Source organism: Dipodomys merriami, unplaced genomic scaffold (genome assembly GCF_024711535.1).
Source record: "Dipodomys merriami isolate MVZ:Mamm:240054 unplaced genomic scaffold, mDipMer1.0.p SCAF_33, whole genome shotgun sequence".
NCBI classification, from domain to species: domain Eukaryota; kingdom Metazoa; phylum Chordata; class Mammalia; order Rodentia; family Heteromyidae; genus Dipodomys; species Dipodomys merriami.
The window spans coordinates 13,971,582-13,997,912 of record NW_027204826.1 but is presented as its reverse complement, the minus strand read 5'-3'; the positions used below and the strand labels follow the sequence as shown (position 1 = coordinate 13,997,912).

Sequence of the window (26,331 nt, the reverse complement as noted above, 5' to 3'; positions counted from 1 at the left end):
AATAATCCAGATGTTCGGGTGTAATGCAACGAGTGTCCGCGGATAGAGCAGGCGTTCCTGCCAAGTAGCCCCCGACGCAGGCCTCCGCCCTGCCCTCCCATGCTGGTCTGCCATATGGAACCCATCTCCAGGCCCCCTTAATAACCGGCTTTGGATTCCATTTCCACAGAACTCATGGAGCTTAAGTGGGACCGTTTTATGGACAAGTTAGATAGAAGCCTTTCCAAGATAAACATCCAATTTGAAATTAGGACATACCAAGCCGCAAAATTATTTTAGGCCAATATTTCATGGAAGCGCTCCCATTTTTCTTCGGCGATTGCCAGACTGTAGGGTGCCCTTTGATCCTTTGTGGACATCCACCCCCTCCCGCCCCCCTTTTTATTTTGTGAAAAGGGTTTTGAAATAGTTGCAGTGTTTGGGGAGGACGCTTTATCTGTCGGAACTTTGAAGCATGGCGGTGGGACAGGTCGTGCTTTAGCGTGTGGGTTGACAAGTCGAACTTTTAAGAAGAAGAAGAAAAAGGAATCACAACAGGATATATGAATCAAAATCTCATTTTTGTTTGGAAGGTAGAACTTTGCAGACCTTGCCCTTGATCAGCTATAAAATGTATGAAGTTTACCTCCCGCTTCTCCATTACTGAGCTTCAGACCTGTGCGCTCAAGCGTGGGCTGTGTATGCAGATATTGTGTTGTTGTCAGCAAATACAAAAAGTTGCTTTTTTTAAACCATTTCACAAACTTTTATTATTATTATTTTTCCCTCCCCACCTCCCCCACTTCATCCCCCCTTCCCCCCGACCCCGCCAAAGTTGTAAAGTTCATTTTTTCGACATAAAGACTTGTACATCTCACTGTTGCAGTGGGTCCACCTGTATCCCTATTTAAGCGATTTGTTTTTTCCCTTCCCCTCCACAAATTTCACAAACTTTTATTATATTCTACCTGGAGATGAACTGCAAATATTTTTTCCCCTGTCCACATATTTTTTGCAAATAAGTTTTAAGAAAGCATTATTCATCAGGGATAGGGATGGTAGCCCAGTGGCAGAGAGCTTGCCTAGCATGGGTGAGGTCATGGGTTCTATCCCAGCCTCCTAAGAAAGCGAAATAAGGTAAAAGTAATTTTTTTTCAAAAAGCATTATTCATGTTTACTAGAGGAGACTCCCCCCACACCACTTTTTAAAATTACTTCTTTGTCTATTTATATGCAACGTTCTGTCTTGGAACCTCTAAATGTGTTCCCTCCCTCTTGTTTCATTCTGTTCCTTTTTCTGCATGTGTGTGTGTGTGTGTGTGTGTGTGTGTGTGTGTGTGTGTGTGAGAGAGAGAGAGAGAGAGAGAGAGAGAGAGAGAGAGAGAGAGAGAGAGAGAGAGAGAGAGAGAGAGAGTTGTTTCCCAAGGAAAGCAGTGTGGATAAAGGTTTGGGACCATATATGTAGTTTCCATACATGTAGTTCATTAAAGGCTTTCATGATGAATCACAGAAAAGTAAGGATCTCATAAAATGATCAACAACCCGCCTGGTCTGGTACTGTGAAATCATCCGCAGAGAGTGGAGGAGGGACATTGGGGGGATGAGGTAAGTGGGTGTGTAATTAATACAGTCCCCCGGAACCATGTGTTGTGATAAATTGTGACTAACTGATGTCTGAGCAAATGGATGTGTAAATGATTTGGAAGATAGAGTGAGCAGATGACCGGAATGACTATATAGTGTTGGAAATTCACGGCCTTACCGTGACGCCTGATGCCATTGATATTCTCCAGTCCATTTATTTCTCCTTCCAATAATAAATAATAATAAAAAAAAGTCTGTCCTGCGCCATTCCACTCACTGAATGGAGGATGGAAATGAATCCTGCCAGGTAACTCAGCTCGTGGCTCGGGTAGGGACTCTCGCTCAATCCAAACCTAAGACATCACTGAGTTCACTGTGGGGAGGGAGGGTATGACCAGAGTATTTAGTGGCACTCAGGAAGTCGATTAATTTTTGTTGTTGTCGAGTGTGATTGGGGTATGATGAGTATATAAAAACAAAAACCAGTTTTGCTTTTAGATCTTTCAGCTAACATAAGAGTGAAGAGCTAAGATTGGTAAGATAGGGAGTCTGATAAGTACAGAGAGATTTATTCTAATAATCCTTTTAACCCTTGGGTGTGTCTTACAAATATTACAGGAGCTGGAGGTGTGGCTCATCCCAAGAGCACCTGGATAGCAAGCCCAAAGCCTTGAGTTCAAACCGAATTACTGCCAAAAAAAAATAAAAGATAAAATATTGCATAAGGGAAATTAAAAATACAGTTGGCTATCATCACCTTAATTTAACAATAGGAGGTGCTCGCCTACTTGTGCCTATTGTGTTTAGCTCATCTATATATTTATATGTGAATATGTATATGTAAATACATAAATGTATAAGTATACAAATAGGCAAATATTCATATTGATGCATATATACATAATTACAAACACTCATACCGACGCACATATTTGAGTGACTCAGAAAAGTAAATAATAGCTGACTGAATTGCTCCTGGGTCCCAGAAGTTCTGGTGAATGTTTAGACTTCCCTTTTCCCTCTCCTCCTCCATCCATCTTGTCCCACCCTCTGGTCCCGCAGAGCTCACTTTGCTAGCACGTTTTGGTTTTTTTTTTTTACGAGGGGGAACTGTGGCCTTGTGAATCACATTATGGAATCTAGATTTTTTAAAACTCATCAGATAAGGAGTGGGGGATAAAGTCCTCCTTGGGATGACTTAACTGCCCCAGGAGCACTTACGGGTCCCTGTATAGCGACCGCCTTGCTCTTCCCTCCCTGTTTCCCAGAAGGCCTTCCCTTGCTTCCTAGGAAGAAAACAGCCCAGAGTCCCTCTGGGTGGGAGTAGGGCTCTGCTGTGTTGTTCATCGCTCAGTACCTGAGAAGCAGGTCCTGCAACGGGGACCCGCGTTTGCAGGGCCAATGAGAAACACAAACTTCCCACTGAGCGAGGGAGTGGTTTTCGGGTTGCACAGGAATGCCTGTGCTCAGGGAGGGTCACGGGAGGAGGGCGGCCAGCTCACCTGTCCTCTCTTCTGTCTCGCTTTAGTCCTCTTTCATCCGCAACCTGCGCCTCTCAGAGTCTTTGAAAAAGAACCAACTCTGGAATGGGATCCTCAGTATCACTCTGTTGGAAGGAAGGAATCTCTCAGGAGGACATATGACTGAGGTGTTTGTTCAGTTCAGACTGGGAGATCAGAGGTATAAAAGCAAGGTAAGCTCTACTTCTGAGAAAGAACACATTTCCAGAATTAAAGAAAGAAAAAAGTCCTAAAACATGGTTTTATTCCCCCCCCCCATCCTAAACTTTATGAGAATGAAACCTTTAGCTTTCCTGAAGCATATTAACTAGCGTCCTGGAAAACAAAAATGATTGTGTTGGATGCATTCAATTAATCCGAGGATTGCTTTGGTTGCTTAGGCAAATTGATTATAAGACACTCAGAGGTAGAGCAAGTTTTATGGAACCAGTGTTAAAATGCATGGTCTATTATTATTTTTTCCATCTCGGAAATGAGCAAAGTTAAACTTCACAGAATGCAGAAAAAAGGATTCTTAAATATTTCTCAAAATCCAACAGAGGTAAAATAGCGTACTGCTTGATATCTAAATGGGAACATTGGAGATCATTGAAAACCTTTTCAAAACTGTAAACTCCACCCTGTGGCTCTTACTTGTTAATCTCAACACCAAAAATAGTTAGCAGAAATCGTTAACAAGCACAGTGGTTCCTCTGCTGTGAATTTGTTTAAAAAAAAATAAACTCAGGTATTAAGAATAACAGTCATTTAAAATGTCCTTAAATAGGTAAGACATCTTATGCTGCCAATTCAAATTCCATTTCTTTTTTAAATCATAATGATGGGATGTGATTTTCTTTCAAAACAGCAATCTTCATTAGTTTTGCATCACTGTCAGGCAAAGAATATTTCCTATGTTTTATGAATTAAAAGAGCCAGCGTATTTGGAAGTTGTGTCACTTGCTAAAACCCACAGAGATTTAGATTGGGGGGTGGGTGGGGAAAGATGTTTGCTCATGATTTCCTGCATCGTGGGACCAGTGCAGAAGATCCAGGCAACTCTGAGAGTTAGTTAGGGAGGTTTGAGGTGTTGCCGGTCCTGATGTATTTTCCGAACCCAATTAAAAGTTACAAATGTTGTCCTCCAACCCAAAAGATGAATAAAGAAATGAGGGACACATTGAAAACTAGTTTACCAAAAAAAAAAAAGTCTTTAAAACAAAAGAAAGAAACGGAGTGCAGATTATTTGTTTAAGAAGGTTCTTGTAGGGGCCCCCTTGCTGGGAATGCATGTGGCATGAACACATCTCCTCTGAAATTCCTGCAGCCAGCCAACATCAGGCTAAGGATGTATGGGAAATTGTATTCAGCAAAAACACTATTTGGCTGTTTGGACTAAGGTGGAGGGTAGATAAACTGAAATCTAGTATGTTCTTCTGTGGAGAATGTTGCTTTTAATTCTCCTTTGCTGGCTTTTCAATCCTGTGATCTGATATGTTAAACTCGATGTGAAAACTAGCTTAAGTGACTTCCCCTGTTGGCTGCAGCTGAGGTCTGCGTTGCTAAGCGTTCACCCTGGATGCTTCAAGCTCACAAGGATATTTTAACTCTTGAGCCACAAGCTGGATCTTTATCAATAAAAGATCAACGAAAACACGGCCAGCCGGGGAAGCAAACGCAAGCCGTGTCCAATGGGATTTTTCACATTTCACATCACTCCTGTTCATTTTTAAATACGGCTGCAGTAGAATTTCTACGTTCCCTCCTCCCTCTCCCCCCACCCCCCGCCACTGTAGTGTCTGGATTCCATTGCTTTTGGATTTAAAAATAGGCAGCGATGTAGACGTTATAGCTTTCTCCTTTAATGCATTTGACAGATGTTAATTAAGACCCCCAAACTGTTAATTTATATATTTCTGAAGTCAACACTCCGCGTATTTGCCAACAAGAATGTTATTTGAATTTGATTAAGCAATTTGTTTATCTTCCTTAAGAAAGAGCAGTTACAAACTGTCTTATCTGTATCTCTATATATTTACATACATATATCTATATAGATAGATGTATAGAGACATATCTATATAGATAAATAGGTATCAATATGGATAGATTCATGCGTGTGTAAATATATATACACACATATCCATGTCTCGATAGATGCAAGGTGTATTGTTATTATTGTTACAGTATTCTTTTGAACTTGGTCAGTAAATTACTGGGTCTCGCTGGGTGTGGGGGCTCACACTGTAATCCCTAGCCCTCAGGAGGCTGAGGCCTGAGGATTGACCGTTTGAGGCCAGCCATCCTGAAAGCCTGTCTTAGGAAAATAAATAAAAGACATCAATACCTGGCTGGATGGGAAGGCCGCTAACTGAGATCTCATTCATCCCACCTTACTTAAGGGGGACATCCCCTTCCCCGGGGGCCCTCCTGCCCGGTAGAGTGATTTCTGTTGCTGTGTAGCTGCTGTGGCCGCCAGTGGCGTCTGAAGAAAGTAAACGATCTGACTGCATGTTTTCTAGACACTGTGTAAGAATGCAAACCCGCAGTGGCAGGAACAGTTTGACTTTCACTACTTCTCTGACAGGATGGGCATTTTGGACATTGAAGTGTGGGGCAAAGACAGTAAAAAGCACGAGGAGCGCATGGGCACGTGAGTTTCCCCCTCCCATCCCCCGCTTCTCACTTAGTGTCTGCCCGGTGGGGGTGGGGGGGGGGAGACTACTGCTCACCCGTATCCTATGATTTGGGCTGAGGGAACTCTGAAATCAGGCCTATGGCCAGAGCGATCAGAATTTCATCAGTAGATACTATGCAGTCTTGAAAAAACAGTGTTTAAAAGCAGAAGAGGGGCTGGGCAGGTGGCTCAGTGGTAGAGCGCTTGCCTTGCATGCAGGAGGCCCTGGGTTTGATTCCTCAGCACCACATAAGCAGAAAAAGCCAGAAGTGATGCTGTGGCTCAAGTGATAGAGTGCTCGCCTTGAGCTGAAGAGCTGAGGGACAGCGCCCAGGTCCTGAGTTCAAGCCCCACGACCGACCACTCCCTACTGCCTCCCCCCCCCAAAAAAAAGCAGAAAAGAAGACAGGAAGATAGGGTCCCCTATTTCCACAGGAGGTGGGTTTGAGAATCATGGTTCCAGCAGCTGTCTTGGGGTGATTGGGGAAGCAGCTCAACTTCTTTTGAATACTGCACATGGAGAATAAATAGTCAGCGTGGAGTCTTATTTTTGCATGCTGAACATTGAGGACCGCTTTGAGTCTTGCTTCTACTTTGTGCAGGGAAATGTTTCTTTTTACTTTCACGCTGTGGTGCTAAATAAGTCCTTGCTAAACTTAACAGACAGACACAGAGAGAGGGGGACAGAGAACAAATCACTCATCACCTGCAGCTCATTGATGGGACAGAGAGGCCCAAGAAGAGAAAAAGATTTCAGGGGGAGAAATAGCATGAGATCCAGTGTGTAGACTGTTTTTTGTTTTTCCTGTCAAGTTCTTAGCTCGGTCTGTGGAAGTCCGTGTTAGCGTTCCTGCTGTCTTCTCTCAGTAGATTGTTTTGAGCGAGTTGGGAAGGGATGGAAGTACCCACAGAACATTCTATTGTTTCTCAATGAATGCACCCTCTTGCAGGGCACTGTCCGATTGCAGGGTTATTTTAGCAAGCCTGACTCGCACGCACCGATGCCAGTAACTTTCCCTGCGTGTGCAACACACCGCCTGCATCCCGCCCCACATGTCCAGAAGCTCCTAGTCATCCTACGCTGTCCTGGTGCCCTGAGCACCATGCTTTGCACCCGTTCCTCCTCTGTAGGCAGCAGTGGCTGCTTTGTTCCCAACGTCCCTGGGCTAGGTTATGCACAGGCCAGCACCCTGAGCCACACATCCTTCCAGGCTCAAGGAGGTGACACCCGGGGTCAGTGTTCCACGGTCCTTGCCAGTCAGTGACTAGTCTGACCTTGCTGGCCACTGTTCACTTACATGCAGAAGTGAGACATCTCAGCCACTTCGCTGCAGCTTGGGCTCTGTGACATATCCATACCCTGAACATAGCAACAACGGGGGGCGGGGGGACAAGGATCCTGGGCTGGCCGGGGAGTGGGGAGAAGTTAGGCCACGCAAAGTGCTCTGTGTCCCCAAGTGCCATCTGCACCGTGGGAACCCATCCCCCGGGAGCAAGTGGCCCGCAGATGATTTCAGTCTGTACATCCATCCCTATGTCTGTCACGGGGCATTGGTTGTGCAGTGTCCATCACTGGACAGGAAGCTCTTTCCTCAATGAAAAGTTGGGTTGCTTCACAGATACTAGGGAGAACAAAAGTTGCCCCATTACAATCTAGTGGGTATTATTATTATTTATCTGCTGTGGGGCTTGAACTCTGGGCCTGGGTGCTGTCCCTGAGCCCTTCAGCTCAAGGCGAGCGCTCTACGGCTTGAGCCACAGCGCCACTTCCAGTTTTCTGGTGGTTCATGGGAGATAAGAGTCTCTCCAGCTTTCCTTCCCCGCGGCTGTGTAGTTAGGATGACAGGCACAAGCCACCAGCACCCGGCTTATTATTAATTTTTGAGATGCATTGATGATTTTAGCTATTTCCTGTTTGTAACTGAGAAGTGGACTTTGATCTCTGGTTCTTCTTTCCTTCCTCTTCATGCGTTGCTTTTGTTTTTTGTTTTTTTTAAGTATCTTTTTCCTTTGTTTCCTCTCCTGTTGGTGTGGAAAATAGCGGGAGCATCTCTTGGGGGCTGACTTCACGTCCGCTCTTTGCAGGAAAGTTTAGTTGGAGAGAAATCTGTCCTCACCAGAAGCACAGCTGCTGGGATTTGAAGGTGTCGCTGGACAGGCTACTCACAGTTCTTTCTTGGTTGCTTTTTTCATCTTTCCCTTCATTCTCAGGCTTTGGATATTTTATGTTCTTAAGTATTTTATATTTAGGCATTTTATGTCCTGGCTGTTGTCTGTTGGCTTTCTTTCTTTCTTTCTTTCTTTCTTTCTTTCTTTCTTTCTTTCTTTCTTTCTTTCTTTCTTTCTTTCTTTCCTTCCTTCCTTCCTTCCTTCCTTCCTTCCTTCCTTTCTTTCTTTCTTTCTTTCTTTCTTTCTTTCTTTCTTTCTTTCTTTCTTTCTTTCTTTCTTTCTCTCTCTCTCTCTCTCTTTCTCTCTTTCTTTCTTCTTTTCACATCAGAAGATTCTCCAACAATGAGAACAAGTGACAACTGTCTCCTGAGGTCCTGTCTCGTATCTTGACCTTGAATAAGTCATTTAAAGCCTCTTGGGGGTGAGGTGGATTTTTTTTTTTTTAGAGCAAAGCTTCCCACTGTAGGCACTTTGACATGAAGGTAGAACAAATCTCCAGGACAGTGAGCCCCGGAGTCTCCTCTCTGGTTGTACAAGGGGTTCACCACCAGCGTGAACCTGCTAAGTGACAGTGGCTGTTGACGTTGTCTATGGCGAGTGCTCTTGTTAGTAATTTGGGGGTATTTTTCTAGAAGGCAACTGTAGAAAACCCCTTACTCTGACAATTTTCAAGTCTGCAATTTAAATAAATGAAGTATGGCTACTAAAACCCACTATTAAAAAAAATACTATGACCTACCCCTGTGAGCCACAGCTCTACTTCTGACATTTTGGTGGTTAATTGGAGATAAGAGTCTCATGGACTTTCCTGTCCAGGCTGGCTTTGAACTTCAGTCCTCTGATCTCTGTCTCCTGAGTAGCTAACATTATAGACATGAGCTACCTACCTACCTATACCTGACTTGGGTCTAGCCTTAATCCACTCTCAAGATTTATTTTTTTTTAATAAAGTGCAGAACTCTTGAGTATATACGAATATAGAGTATTCCATTGTGTGCTATTTCAAAGAAATCCTATTCTCTTAAATGGGTACTTCTTCATTTCAGGCTGATTTTAGAGATGAACTCCTGATGGAATGTTCTTAGGCTTCATCTAGTCAAGAAAGGTTGAGAAGAAGAATCCACGAGCCCATTTTGGCCTGCCTCTCGGTCACCTCTCAGTGCCAGATGGTGTCTTATAAAGCGGCTGTGACATTCTCCCCATTTATTAGTGGCTTTCCGGCAGTGAAAAATCAGGGCTGGTGTATTTTCTCTGGACAAATTGGCACCCAGGATCATTGATCTGCTTTTACAGCCAGGCTTGGCACGTTTACTGTTTACTTCTGTTTCCCTGGTTCTTTAGCCTCTGAGATGTTCAGCTTTTAAAACTCTCACACTCTCTCCTGCCCCTTTGCGTGGAAGTTAAAAGCTGACCAGTCTGTAATATAAAACATAGAGTTATGGTAATGAATACGAGGTTAAAAGCCCGTGGTCGGCAAGGAAAACTTGAACAGGTTTGGCTGATGGAGACGGTAAAATTATGTGTTGAATTAGAAACATTAAAAGGCCACAGAATTAATGGTGAAAGACAAGCACAGGAGGTCAGAAACAATGCTAAATCAGCATATTCACTGCCTGTGGTGGAGAGAGAAAAGGTTTAATATGTCTGTTCTAGAAAAAGAAAAAAGAAGAAAGAAAAGGAGTCATTTATTCCCTATTTCCTTTCGGTGTGTAGAACACTCTGGAGTTCTCAACCTGGGAGGACTACATTTACTTCAGCTGTTTTTCTAATGTAAGGGAAGAAACAAAGGAGTGGCTAGACAACACTGATGTTATAACTGCATGTGTTTCCTGATTCACGAGGATCTATTTGTATGTGCAGCTTCGTTTATTCAGGAAGTAGAGGCCGCGTTGTGTATTGGGGTCGTTGTAGAGCTCCTGGGGATAAGGTTGCTTCCTGGGGTACTATGTTTGGGGCTGCTGCGCATCGCAGGCAGTACCGCAGCGTGAGGGCTGTGCCTCCCAGTGTGGAAGAAATCAACTTGGCCTTGGGGCTTCCTGAAGGAGGAGGCTTTCAGTGGTGCCCGAAGACTGGCTGTTAAGAAAGGAAGGTGGCTCAGTGGTAGAGTGCTTGCCTCGCATGCGTGAAGCCCTGGGTTCGATTCCACCTACACAGAAAAATCTGGAAGTGGTGCTGTGGTTCAAGTGGTTTGAGTGCTAGTGCTAGTCTTGAGCAAAAGAAGCTCAGGCACAGCACCCAGGCCCCAGCATTGGCAAAAAGAAAATAAAAAGCAGCAGAAAGCATGTGGATGGGGGAGAACCTTTCTTGGTTTGGTGAGGAAATGGAAGCAGTTAGCAATACTTCGTGCTCCATTTGTCCAGGAAAAACCCACTGGGGCACCCAGCCTGCTCAGAAAATACTTTAAATGTTGCTTTAAATAAAAACTCACCAGCTGGCATTAACACTCCCCCAGACTTTCCTGGTCCTTTTGTAGCTCTAACTTGGCAGAGACCTCTCTGTTCTCTTCTCATTTATTAAGCCCCTGATGTTGTCTTCTCTTGGATTTGTTTTTACTTCTTTCTCTCCTTAATTTTATTTATTTGTTTTGTTTTGCCAGTCTTGGAGCTTGAACTCAGGGCCTGGGCACTGTCCCTAAGCTCTTTTGCTCAAGGCTAGCGCTCTACCACCTGAGCTATACTTCCAGCTTTTTTTTTTTTTTTCCAAAAGTGGTTAATTGGAAATAAGAGTCACATAGACTTTCCTGCCCAGGCTGGCTTTGAACCATGATCCTCAGATGTCAGTCTCCTGAGTAGCTAGGATGTCAGGCATGAGCCACCCGTACCCAGCATCCTTTCCTTCATTTTAGGACAATACTAGCTGTGAGTGCAGATCCTAGACCGCAGCAGCCTCTGTGTCCCTCCACTGTCCAATAAAACTGATCAAAGGCAGAGCTGGGGTTGGGGCTGGGCTTTAAGGGGTTCACCGTGGCCTGAAGTAACCCATTTCTCTTTCCCTGAATTCTTTTTCTTTTCCTAGGTGTAAAGTGGATATCTCCGCCCTCCCGTTGAAACAGGGCAACTGCTTGGAGCTACCCTTAGACAGCTGCCCGGGGTCTCTCCTTATGTTGATCACGCTTACGCCCTGTGTGGGGGTCTCCATCTCAGATCTGTGTGTCTGCCCCTTAGAAGACCCCAGCGAGCGGAAGCAGATTTGCCAGCGCTATGTGAGTGCTTTGCGACATCATTTACGCTCCTGTCCCCCGCCCCTCCCCGCACCACGTCTGTTCCCTGAAAAACTGCATCCAGGGAGATCTTTGTCCCAAGCTTAATTGTGCGTCTCATAAAACAAGATGTCAGACCGCACTAGGGGTTAATGCATTAGTTTGAAGGTGAAAGGAATATGCCTAGGCTATTTAAAGAGAAGAAAAAAAAATACTGTGTAGTATCGCTTTTAGGAAGTTTTTAGCTTTTAGGAAGATCAGTGACATCTTCACGGCATTAACTCCTGCATGTAGAAAGAGGAATTTTAATAGAAGCTAAACAAAAGTAACTTCTTTGACTCTTTAATGTCTACATTGCTCTGCGTACAGAGTGGGGTGCCCGGGTCTTAGCTGAGTTGGAGGGAGGCATGCAGTACAATGGATGTTGCTTGTTACTTCTGTTCCCAGGGGGGGCGGGCACTGAGTGATGGGTGATTTTTTTCTTTTCCCCTATGCTATGTCCTGGACCACAAACCACTCCTCAGTGGTAGAGCAAAAGGCCTTGCCCTCTCTGTTTGTTTATTCTAGTTTTCTGGCTTTTCTAGGTGCCTTTTTTTGCATTCTGGGTTTTTTTTTTTTTTTTTTGTCTTCTGTGCAAATCGATACGTGTCTGCCATCCCTGCAAAACATGTTATAAGCAAGCTACAGGAGCGAAACAAAGATGGATCCCTATTCAATGGCTGTATCTTTCCGCGCTTCCCGGAGCCGTGGCGTATTGATCAGTTGAATAATTCTTTGTCTTCAAGGGTGCAAATCCTAGCTCCATGTCTCTTTTTCAGCCCAGAATCTACATGTCAGGTTGACGTAGTGTGGAGTTTGGACAGAATTTACTATTGACATTCTCTCTGATGACTCATTTCCTTAACTAGGAAACGAAAGTTTGAAGGTGAAAATGGAAACTTACCCCCTCCTCCCCCCCAGCTTTCCCACGAATAAGTAGAGAAATGGATGAAATCCATGCGACTTGTTTTGTATTTATAAAGTAACAGTAGTCATGGTAGTCATGAATAATGCCTCAGGGTATGAGGAGTGATCTTTGTAAATGGTTTGAACCACAAAGTAGGTTTGTACACACACACACACACACACACACACACACACACACACACACACACGCACACATGCACACACAAAATCAGGGCCTGAATGTTGTCATACACACACACACACACATACACTTGCACACACACACACACACACACACACAAATCAGGGCCTGAATGTTGTCATACACACACACACACACATACACTTGCACACACACACACACACACACACACACACACACAAATCAGGGCCTGAATGTTGTCCCTGAGCTTTTATGCTCAAGGCTAGCAACTACCATGGGAGCTACAGCTCCATTTCCAGTTCCTTTGGGTATTCCTCCTCTGGCTGGCTTTGAATTGTGATCCTCAGATCTCAGCCTCCCAAGTAGCTAGGGTGATAGGCACAAGCCCCTGGTGCTTAGCAGTTAGTGTTTGTTAAGAGAACATGCTGGTCAAAAATGTCCTAAAGGACCCTGGACTTGTTTGTTAGCTAGGTTGTAAAAATAGATGGTATGTTGTATGTGTGTACACCCCTACCAGGCTTTGAACTCAGGGTCTTATGCTTCCACAAGGCTTTTGTGTTCATGGCCATTTTAGTCACACTTCTATTCTGCATCTTGCTGGTTCTTTGCGGGGATGGAGTCTCACAGACTTCTGTGTCTTTCCTGCCTCTGAATTGCAATCCTCAGATCAATGCCTCCTGCATACCTAGGCTTACAGTCATGAGCAATTGGTGCCCAGCAATAATCAATACTCTTTCTAAGATGTTTATCTCTAAATTATTAAATCATTTTGTTCTAGTCTTTTCATGTTAGCTTAGAAATTACATAATTGATTCATTTAGACTGAACATACGAAGGAGAAACAATGTTTGAAAGTTCTTAGGGCCGGGTGCTGTGGTTTACACATATAATCCCATCTGCTCAGGAGTCTGAGATCTGAGGATCCAGGTTCAGAGCCATTAACCACCAAAAAGCTGGAAGTAGAGCTGTGGCTCAAGTGGTAGAACACCCTAGCCTTGAACAAACAACCTCAAGGACAGTACCTAGGCCCTGAGTTCATTTCCCAGGAGACAGACAGACAGACAGACAGACAGACAGACAGATAGACACACACACACACACACACACACACACACACACACACACACACACACACACACACACACGATACATGAATGCTAAAATGTCTAAAGACTCGGCTAAAACATTAAAAAAAAAATTCACTACTTGTAACCCTCAACTCTTTCCATGGGTAATCTCTACGTCGGGCCTCTGTTTAGTCCTCTGGTCTCCATAAAGTTGATCCTAACTAGATCAGAATAATGTTGCCTTTGAGGCAACATTTAAAAGTTGAATTAAAGAGAAAAAGAAGGGAACGAATGTAATTCTACCCACACATTTTCCCGGTGGGGTATCTCAGCTAACACCAGGGGGCGATGTGAAAAGCAGATTGCAGGCGCTTCTAATTTGTTTATTTTGAGGTTGCAGTTAATTAATTCTCAGTCAGTTTGCTTTTTAATCTGGCTGTTAGAAATGTCGACGTGTCCTGTTGGCTGGCATAATGTGTGTGTGTGTGTGTGCATATATATATATATATATATATATATATATATATATATATATATATATATATATATATATGCAGATTCCATATATACGTGGCTAGGAATTTCACAAGGAAGGGAAGGCAAACCTACACTGTCCTTCCTGTGGGATTTGCGGGTGTTTGTGGTATCTTAGGGCGCTGTCCTCAACCTGTGGCTTTTCTCTCCCGCAGGCTTTGCAGAATTCCCTGAAGGACACAAAGGATGTTGGCATTTTGCAGGTGAAGGTTCTAAAAGCTGTGGACCTTCTAGCAGCAGATTTTTCAGGTACAGAACAACAGCAGCAGAATCCACAACTTCCCAGCGTCTAGAAAAGGAAAGGGAACGGGAAGCAGATTCAAAGATAATGCTTTGGGTCAAGTTGGAAGAGAATACATTTTTAAGGATTGTGGCTGAAACCCCTGGAAAAATGATCGTTTAATATTCATTAATGCATTGCACCTGCTGCGGACATTTTTTCCTAATTCCCCTCTCTTTGTAGTTGCGTCTTCTGAAGATATTAGCTGTTTTCACGAGGGCCTTTGACCCTTAAGGCAACTATTTTCCCATGTGCCTTTGACATTTGTGGGTTTCACACACATATTTAGGGTTATCTAGTAACTTTCAAGAATGAACTATTTTGTCTTCTAAGTGCTTTGGTACAGCTTTGTGTTGAATCTATATCGTTACTGCCTCAGGAAATGTTTTAAGGCCTCTAAGAGAACTTCCTTATTACGCCTTGAGCAGTATTTGTAAGAAAAAAACAAAACAAAACAAACCCCAAAAACCTTCTTCTGTAGTTGGAGATTTTTGATCTCAAGGAACTAGCACTAATGTATTCAAAGTAGTTTTTAAAGCTTTATTTACAACAATATCCACATGTGGATATTATAACCTAATTTATTTTATCCATGGTATCAGTATTGATGTACATTGTTATTTATGGCTAATGTATCATCTTCAAATAGGTCTTTGACAACCAAATGGTAGAGGAATTTGAAACAAACAAAACCAAAAATAACCAAATAAGAAAATAATGAAAACCAACCAAACAACAAACAAAAAGTCTTAGCAAAATCCATAATATTCGGCAAACCTTGTTTATGGGGGAATGGGTAGGGGGGAGAATGGTTGTTTTGTTTTCATTCAACGTATTCACAAGATCATTTTGGAGTGAAAAATCAAAGGGTTCAAATATGGAAAAAAAGGAAAGAACTGCTTAAAAATGAAATAAAACTGTGTAGTTTGACTAAATGACCTTGTATTTTGCTATCTCTGGATTATTTATGAGAAAATTAATGATTCTTCTGATTTGCTAACTATGTCTTTATTCCAGAAGTACTTCCAGTTTCACCTGCTATGTTTCTTATAACATCAAGCTTCTGTGTGAATTTTCTAATGAATTCTCATCTAGAAAGGCCTAATCCACACCGTCGTAATCAAACTTTTGGTGGTTGCTGTGCTGGAGTCAGGGTCTCTGTTTGTCTGTCTTTCTGTGTCTTTCTCTTTGTATGTGCCAGTAGAGAGGGACTTAAACAAGTTTGGCTCTATCACTTGAGCCGTACCTCCCACCTCTGGCATTTTTGGTGACTAATTGGAGATAAGCGTCTCAAGGACTTTCCTGCTCAGGTTGGCCTCAAACCGTGATTCTTAGATCTCAGTCACTTGACTAGCTAGGGCTACAGCCGTAAGCCATGGGCCCAGGCTGAGACAGGGTTCTCTATTGCCCAGGCTGACCTCAAACTGGTGCGATCCTCCTGCTTCAGTCTTCCAGATGCTGGTGTAACAACCGGTGCCATCATGCCCACCATAATGGGGAGAAAAAGAAATGTGGGTGGAAAAGAGAAGTCATATGAAAAGGAGGTGGCAGTATGGATATAGTAAATACTTCTAAGTGGCCATGACATACAATAGGAACTCAAGTCTGATTGCCATGATCCTTAGTGTTATCCATTGCTTTGGTCTGCAGTACAATGAAAAACCAACCAAAGCCTTTGCTCCCTGGAGGATCAGAAGAGATACAATTGACAGTGCCAGGAACATTTGAGAAATATGTAACTGCTTACCCTCGATGGCAGAGGTGGAGGGCAATCTGTGTCTTCCATGTAGATGAGAAATTTCACCCACTCAAAGACCAGAAGGGGTTGTGCCACTAGGAGGTGCTCTTGGCACGTTTAAAATGCAGGCTCAAGCTCTTCTGGCTTTAGCTCAGCTTCCCATTCATTCTGCAATTGCATGAATCCATGTGTCTGATGGACCAGGATGGAGAGAGGCCCCCAGACAAGGACTTCCTAGTTCTTTCAAACTGCCCTTGGCTCCCTGACATCTTCATTCTTTTTTTTTGGGGGGGGGGTCTGGTTGTGGGGCCTGAACTCTGGGCCTGGGCGCTGTCCCTCAACTCTTTAGCTCAAGGCTAGCGCTCTACCACTTGAGCCATAGCACCACTTCTGGCTTTTTTTTCCCCTGCTTATGTGGTGCTGAGGAATCGAACCCAGGGCCTCATGTATGCAAGGCAAGCGCTCTACCACTGAGCCACCTTCCCAGCCCTCCTTCATTCTTTATTACATTTATTTTAGCGGAGTCGAGTGGAGAGATGTGAAATTTCCAAGGATTTCTTTTTGCTGAATTATTGTGTATCATCTCCTTAATTTTCGGGAATACAAGCATCGCTCCCCTCTTCAGCTCTCCAATCACTATTTTTTTTTTTTTGTTTTATCATTGTTACTTTAAGTAGTTGTACAAAGGGGTTTTAATTCTACAAGTCAGATTGTGAGCACAATGAATCTTGACCAATGTTACCCCTCCTCTCGTTCCCCCATCTTTTTAGTCCTATCTCTATCTTCAAGTTACCTAGTTCATTTTCACATGGCTTTAAAATCTACAGTTGCCGCTCATAAATACTTTGCTGTTTTTTAAAAATTCTATTTCTTTTTCCTGCTAAAAATGAAAAAAAAAAGCTTTGTGTTAGGGGAATTATCATGCTAAACTAGTTTAATCCTTGTACTTTTTCTATTTTTGGCAATCTGGACTGCAGTCTTATGAATATAAAATAGTTTTGTGAGCTCATCAATTCTTATACATAAAAATGCTGTTCTTTGAAACTGGTGACCAAAACATGATAATCTCAGTACACTGAAAACCCCCCAAAATACACGGCAGAATTTTTTTTTTTCTGCTTAGAGTCTAAGACTGACTTTTGAGTTACTTCTGTGAAAGATTATCAGTGGCTTCGAGCTGTTTGGTAATTTCGTTCTGAGGCGTTAAGTCTGTTTGTGTCAGGAAAGAATTGCCTTGTGGTCATTGATCGCTCGTAATTTTAGGCTGCATGCCCATTTTCTGGTTGATTTTCATTGTCTGTTTCTGAAAGTCCTACCTGTAGAGATACATCTTCTCTTGAAGACGCCATATTTTCTAGGAGGAAAACATGGCCTGGGAGAGAATGCGGTGCTGCTGATGGAATGCTCTTAATTTTCCTGAGATCCTTCTAGACAGCTGAGCCCAAATCAAGAACTTGTGAAAAACTATATAAATCCACGTGGGCAAGCCATCTGTTTTAACTGTCAGCCACAGAATAGGGGACCCTGGTCTGTGTAAAGTTGGGGTGGGGTGGGAGGGGGGATGTAAAAGATTGAACAGTTACAAGTTCATGGTGTCGTGAGGAGAGGGAATGAAGTCGGTTCATTTGTGGCCTTCTGCAAATTAGCGTGAATCCCTTTGATCTTAGTGGCCGATTCTTCGTTACATCCCAGTGTATTTCAGCACGTATTTCTTCTGTGATGGGCTCTGGTGACGTCGTAGCAGAAAAAAGCTGGGTCTTTGACGTCACACCTGTGGACTGAATAATGACCGAGCAGAGAATCTCTAAATGTAATGATATTCATCAGGTCAGGCTCCCGGGGTGGGGACTCTCAGCCGAGGGTGCCTGACTGCTTGTATTGCAAGTGAAGTTTGAGCGGATAGCTCAAGGCTGAGAGGGCGTTGGCACAGCGGAGAGCAGGGAAGAGCATTTTGTAACAGGAACAGAATGTTCCAAGCAAGCCTGAATTTACCACCCAAAAGGTGGACGTGGGGGTGTGGCTCAAATGATAGAATGGGGCCCAGCCTTGAGCAAGAACCCCCCCCAAAACAACAAAAAGCTAAGGAATAGCACCAGGCCCTAAGTTCAAGCCCCATTGGAACACACACACACACACACACACACACACACACACACACACACACACACACACACACACACACACACACACACACACACACACACACACACACACACACACACACACACACACACACACACACACACACACACACACACACACACACACACACACACACACACACACACACACACACACACACCACACCCTTGCTGTTCAAGTGCATTTATTCAAGTGTTGAAAAATATTTAAACAAGGTCCTGAAACTCTTGTATCATGAGAATGGTTCACCAACAGCACAGCTATGTCAAGGTGGTTTGCATCATCTTGAATACAGGAGGTCATTTGGGTATCTGACAACAAAATAGGCAAAGAGGAACCCCCCCCCTCAAATCTCTGGGTACCCATCCACCTAGCACTTATCTCCCAGCATACCGGTGAGGAACAGTTGGTTGTTTTGATTTATTAGGGGAGCCCGTGACTCCCCAGTACAAAGATTCATCCCTTCAATCTTACTCAGAGCCTGTCCCTCCTCCCCCCAACCTTTCAAGAGAAAGGAATCAATCCATAAAGCGTCCATAAATTACTCCGTAAGTGTTTGCATGTCTTTCTTTTCTTCTTGCTGTCTCCCCGCCGGTGTATGCCGTAATCTTAATAAAGGCAGCATTTTAATGAGCTTTGACGGAATTATCTCGGGGTTCCTGGGGGGGCTGGTGACTGAAGTTTGCGGCGGGGGCTGGGTGCCTCATTAGTTAGGACGGCGAAGCACCGGCTTGCTCAGGAGAGCCAGAGCGGCAGCAGGTGCCCACCTGTGCCTCCGCCCCGCCGGGCTGGGGCTGCCCTTCGTGCAGTCACCCCGGGCCTTCATTAAAAGTGCCAGGCGGTGTCTCCAGGGCCAGGGCTGATGGCGTGTCATGTTGGGGTCTCTGGAGGCGCCGTGTTGACACCTACTAATAGTCTGACACACGGTTAAGTAGCTGTCAAAGCCCAGGTGGCGGAATGGGGGCTGTCATACCTGAGCGGAGCCAGGAGCCAGTGTGCTCTTCACATTCTCCGTGGGTGAGGAGACCATGGCGTCTGGCTTTCCTTTGCTCCGCTTTCCCCCCGCATCCAACCCAGCCCCTTCCTGCACAGAATGCACGGCCGCAGGCCCCATCTTGGAAGGACCGCGACTCTCTGTGCACGATGGTGGATTTGTGTGCCCCTGTGTCTGCACCCTCCACTGTTTAAAAGGCTTGGTAGGGGGCTGGGAAGGTGGCTCAGTGGAAGAGCGCTTGTCTTGGAAGGCATGAGGCCCTGGGTTTGATTCCTCAGCATCACATAAACAGAAAAAGCTGGAAGTGGTGCTGTGGTTCAAGTGATAGAGCGCTAGCCTTGAACTGAAGAGCTGAGGGACTGCGCCCAGGCCCAGAGTTCAGGCCCCACGACCACCACCACCACCAACAAAAGCTTTGTATGTTTTGGATAGTTAGGAAAAGCGATCAAGGCTACTCTGGTTACAGGTGCAAAAAAAAAAAATCTCTTTCTGAGCTCCTACCAGGTGGGGTATAAGTAGTTGTCTAGGTGAGATACCAGAGATTAACAAATCTGCCCAGAAGTTGGAGAGCAGAATTCATACTGCAAGTGGATATAGTCAGATAGGTGGAGGGGTGTGATGTTCTGGAGAAACAGTGGGGTGCATTAGACTTTCCTTAGGTTGGAATATTGGCCGAGTTTCTTGTTTCTTCTAGTAGATAATCTTATCATTTATTCATTAGTTTGGTGTGTGTGCGCGTGCATGTGCATGCATGCATGCATGCACGTGTATGCCAGTACTGGGGCTTAAACTCAGGGCCTGGTCACTGTACCTTAGCGTTTTTTTGCTCCAGGTTGGTGCCCTTCCACTTCAACTATGGCACCACTTCTGGCTTGTGCATGGGCCTTCCTGCCTGGGCTGGCTTTGAACCATGATCTTCAGATCTCAGCCTCCTGAGTAGGTAGGATTACTGGCATGTGTCACTGGCGCCTAGCTGAGTGTAAATTTTTTTGAGCCTGACTTCCAGCTTTTGTAGAGATTCCGAGAGCTAGATGACATTATTTCCATCAATTTATTTTCTGCAAAAATGTTGACAAGGATCCTGTCTTTTTATTCATTTTTCATCAGGATCGAGAAGTCTAACTGGTGTATTTATGCCCGTGGCTTGATCGTTGTGTAGTGCTGAAGAATGGCACTGGGGTAAAAGCCTGGGCTAGTCATCTGAGCGGGACAGCCACGAGTCAGGAGAGGAATCTCCTGTTTAACACTGACCCTCACCCATAATCTGCTCTTTGAATTAAAAAGAAACAAAATACAAGCTCCTGGAAGGCTCTCAGAATGTACAATACCTCAACACTCTTGGTTATTAGGAGGATTAAATGTAGTTTCGGTGCTCAGAACCGTGGGTCAGAGGTCAAGAGGTCTGGGTTCCCTGGACATTAGGCCCTGGCCTAGGACTTCAGGGCCATTTGTTGAAGAAGCACATCTCTTTATGTCCCCCAATTAATTTAGCACACAGTGCTTTACAAAGCACCCATGTACCCTAGGGGCAGGTGGTCAGTTCACGTCCGATGGCCATTATGGAATGATAGAAGCTTTTTCCTGGCCATTCCAATTCTAGATCCCTCTGCTAACTGTAACATGGGACAATTTTCACTTGGTAATTTCTGAGATCTAACTTGGATAGTGGGTCTCTCTCTCTCTCTTTCTCTCTCTCTCTCTGTATATGTGTGTGTGTTCATTCATTCTTTAAAGCATATGGGAAATAAAGTTGGAGAAGAAGCAAGTGAGGAACATCATTTTTAACGTTAATTGACTTGTCTGTCCAAGTGTGCATGGTCTTAAGAGCGGCCCATGTGACCTTCTAATGTACTGAGTATGTAAGATTGCACATCCTTGTGGCCACTCACATCTGACAGAGCTTTAATTCCAGAAGACGTATTTCTGTGCTATTCTACACCTGAACATGGGATCCTATACATTTCCACAGACTTCCAATTGGAGTAGTGTATGCATATGAACCTAAAGAGAATCTAAGCAGAAAGCAGAGATGACTGTCACAGAGTGCCTTTGTTTGTTTGTTTGCTGGTCCTGGGCTTGAACTCTGGGCCTGAGTACTGTCCCTTAGCCTTGTGCTCAAGGCTAATACTCTACTACTCGAGCCACTTGTGGCTTTTTGTTGTTAATGGAAGATAAGAGTTTCACAGACTTTCTGGCCAGGTCTGGCTTTGAACCATGATCTTCCTGATTAGCTAGGAATTGGTGTGTGAGCCATTGGCACCAGGCATTGGAATACCATTTTTAACGACTACATCCTGTTGCGATGTTCTATACGCTTACGCATTGTATAATGATTAAGTCAGGGTATTTCGCTATCTGTCAGTTTTACAACTGTATGGGTTCTTTGTAGGTAGAACATTCAAAATAATTTCTTCAAGCCATTTTGAATGAGCCAAGACAATCTTTCTAAGGACAGCCAAGCTGTCATGAAGTAGAACGCAAGAACTTTTTCCTCCTGCCTCACTGTGATTTTGTATGCGTAGGCCAGACATTCTCAGTCCTTACTTTCCTTCGCTCTCTGCTCTCCTGTAATCACTGTCCTGTTGACGTCCATGGGAACAGCTCTTTGGATTTTATATATTCGGGTGACATCATGTTATGTGTTCTTCTGTGAGTCCTCCAGACTCATCCACATTATTAAAAATGCACAAGTGCCAATCTTTTTTCCTGGCTGAATAGTAGACCAAGGTATAGGTGAACCTCATTTTCTTTGTCCTTCCATAAATTGATGAGCACATAGGTCGCATCCTTTTTAAATGTTAATTTTGTGCCTCTGGGGGTCAGTGCTACCATAATCATGCGAAAGTGGGACTATCTTTCAACATACCTGACAGTGGTCTAGCTGGATTCCACAATCGTCCCAGTGGTAATTTATTGAGGAAGCTCCATTCCATTTTTTTTCTATGATGGTATTCATTTGCATTCCTTCCAGAAATGGTTATAATCATCTCCACCTCCATTTCCACACCAACATTTGTGAATTTTTTTTGCCTTTTTGAGGGGGAAGGGGAGGTGGTACTGGGTTTGAACTCAAGGCCTCAAAGTCTTGCTCAGCATGTTTTGTTTTTTTGTTTTTTTGTTTTTTGTTGTTCAAGGCTGGTGCTCTACCACTTGAGCCATACCTCCACTTCCAGCTTTCTGCTTGTGAACTGGAGATAAGAGTCCCATGGATTATTTTTTTCCTGCCATGAGTCACTGGTGCGTGATGAACTTTTTGCCTTTTTGATAACAGCCATTCTGCCTTGTACTTGGTTTGCATTGTCCTGATGATATGTGATGCTGGTGACCTCTCTCGTGAGACCTGGTGCTCACCTTGCTTTTAGAGTTACCTCTCAGGCTATGTATCAGTCTGGGATCTAGGTATCAGTCTGGGATCCTTTAAGATGCTCCTTCCTGGTCGGGTGTTTGTAGCTCCAGAATCCCTCACTGGCCCTCCACAGAGCTTGTGGGAAAAGGAACCCCACTTCCATCATTCAGCAAACACGAGTTCATTGTGGGAAAAGCGAATGGCTGCCTTTCACTTTGCTTGTGTCCTTTGGGAGGTCCATTTGTCTTTGAGCCAGTGTTCTCTGTCAATGTCTTCTTCGTTCTCTTTCTAGGAAAGAGCGATCCGTTCTGCTTGCTGGAGTTGGGTAATGATCGGCTGCAGACACATACCATTTACAAGAACCTCAACCCAGAGTGGAACAAAGTCTTTACCTTGTAAGTGCCTTGGCCTCTGCTATTTGCAGGAGCAGCTTTATTTATTTATATTTTATCTTTCAGTGGCTGTACGAAGGAGGTGCCATATAAGAAAGCAGTTTAGGAACACAGTGCATCTTCCTCGGTGCCATCCCTTCAACATTCTTGCCCTCCTTTGACCCATCTTTCCCTTACTATTTTCTTTCTTTTCCTGTGTGTTTTTTTTTTTTTTGGCCTTTTTTTTTTTTTTTTGGTACTAGGGATCGAACCCAGGACATTGCAGATGCTAGGCAAGTGCCCCTTACTTTTCTTCATTTTGTGGTCTATACAATGAATTATTTTTTCTTTTTGCCAGTCCTGGAGCTTGAATTCTGGGCCTGGGCACTGTCCCAGAGCTTCTTTTGCTCAAGGCTAGTGCTCTACCATAGAAGCCACAGTGATACTTCCAGTTTTTTGTAAGTAGTTTCTTAATGATAGAGTGTCATGGACTTTCTTGCCTGAGCTGGTTTCGAACCGTGACCCTCAGATATCTCAGCCTCCCGAGTAGCTTGGGTTACAGGTGTGAGCCATCAGTATCTGGCTTTTATAGTTAATTCTTGACCTCCTTTTCCCCCTTCCCCTCTTCATTTGTCTACCTCTCTCCCATTGGTCCCATTCCCTCCCCTTCTTACATGTACCCATTTCCTCGTGTTGATTTTGTTGGGCTCTGACCTAATCTTTCTAAAAGGTTATACTATTTTAGCTCTCTGTAGGGTCTGCTTTATGTCATTTAATTCATTTATACTCACTTGCATGCTGCCCATTATTTATAGATTTATAGGCATATCCTATCCACCACAAACAAGGGAAAGCATGCAGCCCTTGTTGCTCTGTGTCGGGCTTACTTAATATAATTTTTTCCAAGTCTCTCCTTTTCCTTATGAATGGTACAACATTATTCTTTCTAATAGATAAGTAAAGTTCCATTGTGTGTTTATATTACATTTTCTCAATGCATTTGTCCATTGAAAAGGGCATCTGGGCAGATTCCATTTAATGTGTGGGGTAGGCTGGGGTCCTTAAGTGGAATGAAACTGCTGAATTTTTATGTACAGAGAGGCACTTTTATTATTATTTTTCCTTCCACAAAACTCTCATCTTTTTGTCGTATAGAGTATGATGTTGATAATAGAAAAGACTATTTGGAACTGCAGTGGCACGTTAGAAGAGTAGTTTTGTAAAGTTGATCACTAAGTTAACCTGTGAATAGATGGAAACTCATCTATCTAGACTAATTCATTTCTGAGTTAATGAAAAGTTACAAATGGAGACCTGCCCTAAATTCAGGGAGCTTAGATGTTATAACAATACTTCAATGGGCAAAGCGTTATATTCTGCTACTGCTGCCATCGTTGGGAAAATACAGGTTATCTGTGAACCCTTAGACTCCTCATGGCTTCCTCTATTCTCACTTATCCTGGTGACCTTTTCCTTGTAGCCATGCCCCTTGTACTCCATCAAACTAGGCCATGTAGGAGACTTAGATGGATTCAAGTTTCAGAGATTTCATTAGCTTGCAAGGCCCTTGACTATCAAGGGAGGACTGTTGGGTTTGGCGACTTGATGCTACCGTCAGGTCCCCCCTTCCCCCAAAAGCTGGGTAAAATGCTCAGGCTGTGCCAACAAATTTAAGTTTGTTTCAAATGCGGTTGATTGTATTCATAGTGTTTCCCAAGGGCATGGGAGAAGGGAATCTGTGTTGTTAACCGAGGTCTACCAGATGCCTGGTGTAAGAGTTTCCTGTTTTCTGAGTGTACTGCCAGTGGTCCGTGACTCCAGTGTTCCTTCCCACTGGGGGTCTGGCTTCTGGTCCATACAAAGAAAAAATTATTCTTAAATATGCATGGTGGGGTGTTTTGTATTTCTACCATGGGAGATTAAAAAAAAGGATGTCAGCACAGAGTGAGTTTTACCACTTTGCCTTTTCAAATGAGAATCCTTCATTAATTGAAAGAAATGGGGTCTTTTCGCTTTTCTTTGACATCGCTTTCTCTTTTACCTCCTTATTCTTTTTTTTAAACATCTCTCCTTTTCATTCTTAATTCCTGTTTCTTTAACAATCTCAGCCATGATTGCATGCCCATTAGAAAATGTCACAGTAAAAAGTTGCCTCCTTTTTTTTTTCCAATGGATGTCTGAATTGTGTATGATGGAAGGTTTGGGAATACAGTCAGTTTGATTTAATTTTTGGAATTTAATTAAATGGTAGTTTTATACTCAGAGGACACACAGGCTTAATTAGCGAATCTGTGTTTTTAGACCTTCATGGAACAGACTTCACATGTGTGTGTGTGTGTGTGTGTGTGTGTGTGTGTGTGTGTGTGTGTTTGTGTGTAACACTTGATATTTCTTATTTCAGTCCAATTAAAGATATCCATGATGTTCTGGAAGTGACAGTGCTTGATGAAGATGGAGATAAGCCCCCTGATTTTCTTGGAAAAGTTGCCATTCCTTTGCTATCTGTAAGTTCTCTCTGTTAATCAACCATTCGTGACTCATTTTAGAGCCAACCAGTTTTGCATGTCTAGAGTTGCTTTATCTTTCTCAGTGTGGGGTGGGGGCGGGAAATTCCTGCTAGCTGTCTTCAGAAACTACTGTTTATTTCTCTCCTTTTATTTCAGATGTAAGCAGACGTACTCTTTTCTGTGTTTGCCTAGTACTGACTTAGCCAATCCAAACATTTTGACCAGTCTTTCAATTCACTCTGTCTTTCATTCCTTTCTATTGGATTTCAAGGAACTCTCTCTCTCTCCATATCTTAAGGCCAAACACACATGGATTTTAAAACACATTTTTAAAAATGATGAGTTGCTGGTGAACACACATTTGTTCTTCGTTCAGCTACCCCAAAGTTTCATTTATCTTTTGGGTAGTGATTTTATTTTCAAACTCACAAGATACTTCGTGTGGAAGAAAGTACAGGGGTCTCACTTGGCGAAGGAAGAGTATTTACTGTGTTCAGTGAGGGGGAAGCCAAGAGGAAGAACCGAATGAAAAAAAAAATACTTATCAAGTGCCTCAGAGAAATCATTCGCCATCTCCTTTCCAGGAGTAAAGGGGAGAGGTGGGGACTGAATTTATTATTTAATTGGACACTAAAAGTATGTGGCTTGAACTCTTCTAAAGGAGTGAATTTCAGCTTCTCATCCGGCCATTAAACACAATTTGTCGTAGAGTTGTTATGCCTTCATCAGCCAGTAAGACTTTATTTCTTCCCCAAGACTTATTCCTCCCTCCCCTCCCCCAAAGCTATTTGCGTATTTTCATGGATGGAGCTCTTTGTAATTTAACCACGGGATGGATCTAGCTCCGGCACTGTTTACGGAAGAGGGGGCTGAGTGGTACCTCTTAATATCTCTTCGCCGGCTTTTGATCGCTTGGTTAATTTCTCCCCAAGTTCTCATATCCCTGATGTTACTCCACTAGCCTGCCTGGAGCATCTGTTCCCTTGTACCACCCGCTCCTGCCAAATGCTCTGAGCCTCTGGTGCTGGGCTCCGGGACTCAGAGAGAAGACATGGTAATTTGGGATTTCCTCCCCCCACCTTTTTTTTTTTTATTATTACATACGCTGTCAGTTATTCCTGGAAGAACACATGTAAA

General features: G+C 43.7%; 1 protein-coding gene across 3 annotated transcripts in view; it reads left to right on the top strand.

Moving 5' to 3' along the window:
• Positions 1-26,331, top strand: part of Mctp2 (multiple C2 and transmembrane domain containing 2) — a 133,285-nt gene that overhangs the window by 48,222 nt on the left and 58,732 nt on the right. For 2 of the 3 annotated variants that reach the window (XM_070043178.1, XM_070043177.1), the window contains 6 exons: positions 3,092-3,256; positions 5,585-5,715; positions 10,924-11,110; positions 13,972-14,065; positions 22,609-22,711; positions 25,089-25,191. In XM_070043178.1, coding sequence (XP_069899279.1) covers positions 3,092-3,256; positions 5,585-5,715; positions 10,924-11,110; positions 13,972-14,065; positions 22,609-22,711; positions 25,089-25,191 — 783 coding nt within the window. Of the gene's footprint in view, positions 1-3,091; positions 3,257-5,584; positions 5,716-10,923; positions 11,111-13,971; positions 14,066-22,608; positions 22,712-25,088; positions 25,192-26,331 lie in introns of those variants that run through there. The other variant, XM_070043179.1, reaches the window with a different exon arrangement.